The sequence below is a fragment of the Capsicum annuum genome, chromosome 9 (genome assembly GCF_002878395.1).
Source record: "Capsicum annuum cultivar UCD-10X-F1 chromosome 9, UCD10Xv1.1, whole genome shotgun sequence".
NCBI lineage: Eukaryota > Viridiplantae > Streptophyta > Magnoliopsida > Solanales > Solanaceae > Capsicum > Capsicum annuum.
Window position 1 is genome coordinate 5,951,505 of NC_061119.1, and position 8,226 is coordinate 5,959,730.

The 8,226-nt window shown below is 34.4% G+C and overlaps 1 protein-coding gene across 8 annotated transcripts in view; it reads left to right on the forward strand.

Moving 5' to 3' along the window:
- LOC107853760 overlaps positions 1 to 7,989 on the forward strand; it is a 32,988-nt gene extending 24,999 nt beyond the window's left edge. For 4 of the 8 annotated variants that reach the window (XM_016698750.2, XM_016698749.2, XM_047396051.1 and 1 more), the window contains 4 exons: positions 3,385 to 3,519; positions 3,698 to 3,821; positions 5,506 to 5,627; positions 6,785 to 7,989. In XM_016698750.2, the coding sequence (XP_016554236.1) occupies positions 6,881 to 7,792 (912 nt within the window). In that variant the 5' untranslated portion in view covers positions 3,385 to 3,519; positions 3,698 to 3,821; positions 5,506 to 5,627; positions 6,785 to 6,880 and the 3' untranslated portion in view covers positions 7,793 to 7,989. Of the gene's footprint in view, positions 1 to 3,374; positions 3,520 to 3,697; positions 3,822 to 5,505; positions 5,628 to 6,784 lie in introns of all 8 variants that reach the window. The other 4 variants (XM_016698752.2, XM_047396052.1, XM_016698754.2 and 1 more) reach the window with 2 other exon arrangements.
- The last annotated feature ends 237 nt before the right edge of the window (positions 7,990 to 8,226 follow it).

Genomic DNA, 8,226 nt, shown 5'->3' on the forward strand with positions numbered 1-8,226 from the left:
AGCTTTTTCAAAGAAATCAAAAGTTGGAAGAGGCTACATGAGAGTCGGAAGTAGATATGAAAACAAAGTATCGATTCTTATTTCCTATATCGAATGAATGTGCTTAAGGTATGAGACTTGCTTCTTATCATGTTGAATTTCAAGTTGTTCTTGGGTCCGTTTGTGTTTTTCCTTATATCATACTATAGGTATCCTAATCGCTTATTCGGGGATGAATGATCCTATGGGGGGATAATGTAACACTCTGAGTCTTATGAGGTCTAAAATAAGCTAAAACGATCGTACATAACCCCTATCTTGAGCGTAAAATACTTTGGGCAGAGTTTACGTATGTTGGAGGAGGTTTGGGACCTAAAATAAGGTCGTGCATCATAAAAGCTACAACAAGCCTCCATAACTCCTATCTTGAGCGTAAAACACTTATAGATTTTAGTAAATGTTTTATTTTATCTATTTTCCTTGGGGTACATGCTAGTGCTCGCCCTGTTGATCGTCCCCAAATGCAGTACAATTTCATGATTAGGTCCTAAGGACTTTTCTTTTGCTCCTACGCAAAGTTAGGTAGTTTGGTACTCCTATTGATTAGTGGTGAAGTGGTGTACCTCCATCTTTCGAAAGGCCGTGTCATTTTATTAGGTTTTCTTTATAATTCTAATATTGATGGATTTTCTTTGTCATAGTCGGGGGGTATTTCCCAACTTAGTTGGTATTCATGGATTAGAGGCTTTTTTGGACAGTATTAGGATGTTATAGTGGTTTTGTTTTGACTCTCAAATTCTCATTTGACTTATTTATCATTTTTATTACTTTGGTTCACTTCTGCTATTTAATTTTATTGTGATCTTGAGGTAAGGCTAAGGGGGGTGTCTCTTAACCATGGTGGATTTGAAATGCCCATCACAGCTAGACGCGGGTTTGGGTCATGACATAAATGGATGTTCATGATGTAAGCTATGTGGTTATCTCAGGCCAGTAATGGTTTTGAGTACTCATTATATTTAGGGCCTAGGATAGGTTAGGGACAATTTGAGATTAAAGAAGTGATGTTAGTAAGATAAGAAGAGGATGTTAGATTGTGTAAGTGTTACAGGAGTGGATATGTTTGCTAACAAAAGTGTAAGTTAGAGGTTGATGATTATAGATGCTAGAGATAGTTTAAAGTAATATCCTTGAAAAGGTGTCCTAAAAATGAAATTAGTATCTTCCTATTATAGTTTATCAAAATTGAGTTTAGATTTTATATGTATAGTGCCAACAACAGTATTGAGTGTTGTGTATGTAACTTCATTTATAGTATAGGTCTACGGATCCAAGAAGGAAACCTTTGAGCTAAGAGGGAGATGATTAGGAGTTGAAACTAAGGTTGCTCTTAAGTTTCTAAAGGCGTTGAGCTTAGAAAAGAAAAAGTTATGATACATACTATAAAATCCCATTCCCGTCCTAGCATATTACTCATACTTCATCTTAAGAGGACACTCTACCCATTTCTTATGCCTTTGAGTCATTCATATGTTTGAGGATAGAACCTTCTTGTTAAACTCATGTACATGCTCTGTCCCTTCAGCTGGAGGGAATAGTACCTTTGAATGGTCCAAACTCTTCTCTTAGATTATAGGGAGCTAATTTCTAAGTTATGATGCTCATGATCTATGAACCCATGCGTCACATTATACTTAGTACAAAGAAACTATGCTTTTCTATATGTTACCGACTCATATTGTGTGGTGTCTAAGCCCATACTACACTCTCTATGCAAAATTCATAACCATTCTTAGCAACTAGAATGAGAAGTAATAGCTTCAAGCAGTGATCCTAGTCATATTCCTTGAATTTATGAATTTCAGCCTTATGATATGCAACTTATGATATATGCACTCATGTTTCTCAGTAGGCCCAGATCTAGGAACTTATATTATGTTATGATTATGCTAAAATAACCCTTTATTCATGATCTATGTTTTTGATATATGAAGTACTTTGTGTCTATTGTACCATATCTTACTTTGCGGGGCCCATCTTAAATAATGCGACAAATATGAGTCATAATTGAGAAATAGCACTCATATTCCAAATGCTCATACTCTAGTCCCTTAGTGTCCTTTTTATGAAAATTGTGGTGTTTGCAACAGAGTAATGATTTGTATAAGAGAGTAGTTATTCCTTATTGTGAAATGGTGGTGTGACAACTCGAGCTAAGGTTATAGGTAAAAAAGGATGAGTGATATGAACTATCGTTATGTGAAATGGTTAGAAAGAGTATATATGGTGTAAATCTTGGCAAAAGAGATTGAAGTTACTGATTTTAGGTGTGGAAATCCATAAAGAAGGGGTAGTAATGGTAGACTAGAATATTGTGATTGATAGATATGTAAATCATTGTATCTTATGGCTAGTACTCCTTGATCGAAGCTTGAAGTTGTTTGATTATAGTGATAATATGCAAGAGTATTCTTGGAAAGATATGGAGCATAGAGTCACCTAACTTAGGTTAGCACGATCACACTATATGTAGCACCTATTAACTCTAGGTTAAGCTAGAAAATGGTAGCACTATGTAAGTAGACTCTGGCTCTTGTGGTCATGTATTCCACAGGGGAATTCTAAGTTTGAAATGACTAAGTGTTGTCTTGATAGTAGGGAACATAGTTGAGAGTTGTTGCCAATCTCAAGGGCTTTTAGTCTTATCTTTTGAGGCAGGGGAAGTACTCTCATTCTTATATTCAACACAACCATATTAAATATTATGTATCCATCTTAATACATGGTTATGATACCCTGGAATTCATGCTTTACGTCACTATGACCAAGTTTGTAGAACTCCTGTCTTGGAGCATATCGATATTAAGTCTTTGGTATTTCATGATTCATGCTTACCCAATTGCTCGGCGATGTCATAAAGTCTCTCTTGAAGTACGTGAGATAGAAGTAGAGTCTTGATGTGACATTTCTACCCTTATGTTCATATGTATAGAGTTTCAATAAGATCCTAGCCATTATTCGAGGACAAATGATACCAAGGGGAAGATATTGTAACACTCCAAAAAACATTAATCTAAGATTTGAACGATTCTTCATGTGTGTATAGGCCTAAACCTGATGATCCTCAATAATACATAAGTTTCATGATCAATTCCTTTGTGTGGTGAGTGCTTTGAATGTAAATCTTGATCATAAGAAATACCTCACATAGAGTTAACTTGAGCGCATTCCTACCGATTGAGTTTTAGTATTAGATTTACCAAGGACAATTTAAAATAAGCATATTTGCTAGAATATGAAGATTTTTGAGACCCAAGATCTTTGAGTATTTTTCCAACGCCGCCAATTGATTGTCAATTCGAGTTTCAAATAAAAATATATGTATGTTTGTTGAGACATCTGCAGGATGGCATATTGAGTGGGTGGTGCGCCAGATCCCAAACTCCTATCGGCCATGTTTGGTGCATTGAGTAGCATAGTGCGGCAGCTGCTACCCCGATGAGAAGTTCAATTTTTTCTTGTCTTTTTACGTCTCAAGAGGTGTGTTCTCATTATTTAACCTCCCCAAACCTATTTTTATAACTTAGAAATGTCCAAAATCTCTCGCTCTCTTTTCCCCAAATTTTCACACTCAAAATCCTCTCTTCTACTTCTTCTTCTCAAAACTCCCAACCCTAAAGTTTCAAGAATGATCAGATATTGAAGTTGTTTTTTCAAGGTTCCTCCTCGAATTTGTCATCAAGTGTATGTGGAACTAATCCAAGTCAAGTCATCAAAGGGGTTCTATAAATTTCAAGCTAGGGTTCCCAATTTCAATTGTTATTACCAAATTCCTATCTAAGGTATGTAGAGCAACCCCTTCTAAAATTTAATTTCAAATCTATGATTTATAAATCCTTACATACAACTATGTATTCTAAATTATTGATTTCGGGTTACAAATTATATATATTGTACTTACGAAAGAAGAATGAAATTGTGATGAAATATCTTTTCTTAAAATTGTTCTTAACACTTGGTGAATTAAACTTTGAAGAGGTTAATAGAACCTATTTTACTTTCCTCCATATTAAATTACTTGTTATATTAGTTAGGTCTAATGACATTCCGATTTGAAGATTTCTGAGGGTATATTAACGTTTTAAAGAAACAAGGATTAATTGACCCATAATAAATTGTTATTATAAGACTTGAGGAAATTGTGACTCATGATTGGTAAATGGATTTTCAAAATGATTTGATTGATTGTCAAGGATTATCTAATATTTGATTTTGATGCGATGGGCATAGAAATTGATGATACACCCTATGGTTAATTGAAGAATGGAATATATGACTAGCAAGTCTTGGTATGCCGATATCAACTGTGGTCTATGCCCTAAATGAAAATGGAATGTGTTCTAATGATGTTTGATGATATGAAAATGCTAAAATAAGGGCTTAAAGAAAATTAAATAGTTAACTGAGAAAGTGTGAGTCCTAATGGTTCAAACACCCGAAACTTGTATTTCGCCGACCTAGGGCTGATTCGATCCATAACTAGACGACCTTATGTTTTCCTCTAGGAGGATGATTTTTCTAGCCAAAATTATTTAATCTCGATGCATACGAGAAGCATAGTTTGGGGCTTAGCCGATTGAGCATTGATCAGACCCACATAGCCCGTGATGTTTAAACAGATGTCGGTGATACCATCTAGTTCAGAATTATAGAATAGAAAGTCTATGGTTTAACTCTAGAGTCACTATATATATATATATATATATATATATATATATATATATATATATATATTGATTTCACTTTCATAGCTATTTTTATGTGAAGCATTCCACATACCAATACATTTCACGTATTGACCGTCTCCGGCTGCTAAATTATTTCATGAAGTAGGTTAAGAGACACATTCTCGTGATTCTGTGCAGCACTAGGTTCATTCAGGACAGCTTTAGCTTTGGTGATCCGTATTCACATATTTCAGTATTTATGTTATGGTATCGCAGGGCCATTGTCCCGACATAGACACTTTTTCATTTAAAGTTTAGAGGCATTATAGACATTAATGTTGGATAGGAGTTCAGTATTTTCTTATGGTTCTTAGAGATTTATAAAAGTGTTTTAAGGGTTTTCAGACAAGCTTGATATAAGTTCTTTTATTAGTGTTTTCTTCCGCAAACTTTAATAGAATGCTCATAATGAATGCTAAGAGGTTCTCTCGAGGCTTAATTGGTTCCATGTGCCTGTTACGTCCAGGACCTAGTCTTGGATCGTGACACATAAAATGTGGATGCTAATGTTTGAAATATGTACTTTTTAGCTGTTTTCAATTTTTTTCATGTGCTAAATAATGTATCGGCTATTGTTAAATATGAAAGCACGCTAAAATTTTAATGTTCTAAAAAGCATTCGATTGCTGGTTGTTCTGTTTCTTTCAAATTCCTAACTTGCCAAGATAGTATAGGGGCTAGGTTACTCAGCATAATTGATATAAGCATTATTAATTCTTCTTGTTTTCCTTTTCTCAAGGTCTAGTGAAAGTTGGAAACAACCAACTTATGGGAAGATCAGTCACTCATATGAGATGAAAGTGAATGTGACATGCAAAAGTTTCATGTGTTAAAACAAGTTCCTATCTTCATATGCATAAGGTTCGCATCTCGTTTCCATACTTTATCTCTGCGTGAAGAGTGTTCCACTGATCGTATGTTCTAAATTACCTACATTTGTTTATGGAACCTTTAATGGCTGCAGACCAGTATTAGTGTTGCTAATAATGAACTGACACTCTGAACGCCCTGTAGTAGGAACTTTAACATCTCTAGATTTCTAAAGACGGTCTACTTCATTTAGCTTTCCAAAATATATAGTGCTTGTAAACTTTTTAATGCCTTATATATCGGAAAAAAGTGCAGTCTATCATTTTTCTTGTCAACACAAGTTTCTCGTTGTTTATAACTACAGTAACTCCTTCTGTTTCAATTTGTTTGTATGGTTTTGATGTAGTACTAGAGTTTATGAAAGTAAAAAAGGCTTTAGAATTTTGTACTTTAAACTTTAGATAGGTGGAATGTACTAAAATGCACTTTAATCTTGTGATCTTAAATATGACATCTGGAAAGTTTGATCTAAGCATTGCTAAAAAAAGAAAAAACATTCTTTTTTAAACGAACTAAAAAGGAAAAGTAAGAGAAACTAACTGAAACGGAAAGCGTATTATTTACTAATTGCCTAGTCCCACATCCTCGTAGCATCATAAACTGTATCCTATTTTAAAATGTTCCAACTGAACTTTTTGGAAAGGTTAGGTAAGTTGTATATTTGAAAGATGAACTTTTGGCAGTTAATGCTATTGCATCTTTTGGAATCTACCAAATTATATTTCTGGTAACTATCTTATCTTCCAATAAGAGATTCATCCAATTATTCAAACTCAATATTTATATCAAACCATATTAACTTATTATAATTAATTTTAAAAAATGAGATAGAGTGATGCACATAACTAAAGGAAAGGACTATTTTGTGTGGTCTTAACTACAAAATAGGCCATTGAAAACACATGAATTTAATATTTTAAAATTTAAACAGAAAGCGTTTAATTAAATATTTTATTTAAGAATTGATGTGTTCGTTTAAAACATGACTTAGTTTATGTGCCAAGATAAAATATTTTACATGTTTAAAAGGGATTGCTATGTATTTATGCTAATATATATGATGCGCCATCCCAGTTGGCATAGAACAACTTAATCTTTTTTTAGGGAAGTTGGATTAGAATAACATTAGGATTACTTTGGTTGTGCAGGTGATTTTAGGTAACTTCATCACGTTAAGAGCATCATAAATATTTAGTCATTAGGGCTTTTCTCTACATTTTGATAAGCAAAAGCAGCAAATTTCAATGGAGAGTGTCAAAGAATCCGCTGAATGCCACTCACTTCGGCTTTTCTTATGGAACGAAAAGCTAACAAGGAATCAGATTATACAGTCCGAAGGGTTATGTGTGTTCATAATCGGAAGTAAATTTATGACAATTGATTCTAACTGCGGCTACACAATTGAGGAGAAAAAGCGTTCTACTGTTATCCCCTTCGATCTGTTGAAACTACGAAACAGAGAAGCATCATTAGGTTCATTGCTTGTTTCTTCTACTCTTCAGTTTCTGCCGGAAACTATCAAAGAGTTGGCTGACGATATCTCTTATCGCCTTTTTACTGAGTTTCAAGATTCTCAAGCTTTATTGCCACCACCACGGCCAACATATGTAATTATTGTTGAAATTTCCGGGATTCGTATCAATTTTACTGATCATGTTTCCCCTGATTTCACATGGTATCCTCCCGATATCCCATTGTATCGTCGGTTTGAAAAGGAAGAGGAGGCTTCCAACATACACAATGTGAATGATTCATGTGTTAAATACAGTGAGGACACCCTCAAGTATCTAGACATATTAAGGGAATATACAGGTGAAGGTGGGATTTGTCCAACGGAACAACCTATTGCTGTGGATGTAGCCAAAGGATTTGTCGAAGTCAAGAGATGTAAAAGATCTTGGTGTCCAAGTCCAGGCAATAGACTCAATGATCTAACACATGAAACTTGTCCAATTTGTTATGACAAGTTTAAAGACGAGAATGAAGTGATTACAACTTATTGTTCGCACATGTTTGATATAAGGTGTCTCCTGCCATGGCTATCCAGGAATAACACTTGCCCAACTTGTCGAGCTGTCTATCCGCTGCATTATTCTCCCTCTTTGGACCGTCAATGTCATAAGCGCAAACATAACATGATGGAGGATAATGTTTGAAATCTGTGCTCTTGAGATCAGTACAAATTTGTTATTAGTTTTGGTAATATCATATTGTAGTGAAGTGATTTATCATGTGTTGACTAATGTTACTATGAAAGCAAAGTAATTATTTAATGTGGTAGAGAACATTCAATTGTGGGTTGTTCTGTTTCTTTCAAATTTGCTAAGTGCAATGATATAATCATTCTAATTCCTATTGTTTTCCTTTTATCAAGGGATAGTGAAGTTGGAAAAAACCAACTTATGTGAAGACCAGTCTCCACATATGAGATGCATCAGAATGTGAAATGCAAAACTTCATGTGTTAAAACAAGTTCCAATCTTCATATGCAAAGGGAATGTTCCACAGCATTATGCTTGCATCTTCTTTTCATACTTCAACTTCATGTGTAGTGTATTCACTGATCGTGTATTCCAAGTTACCTATATTC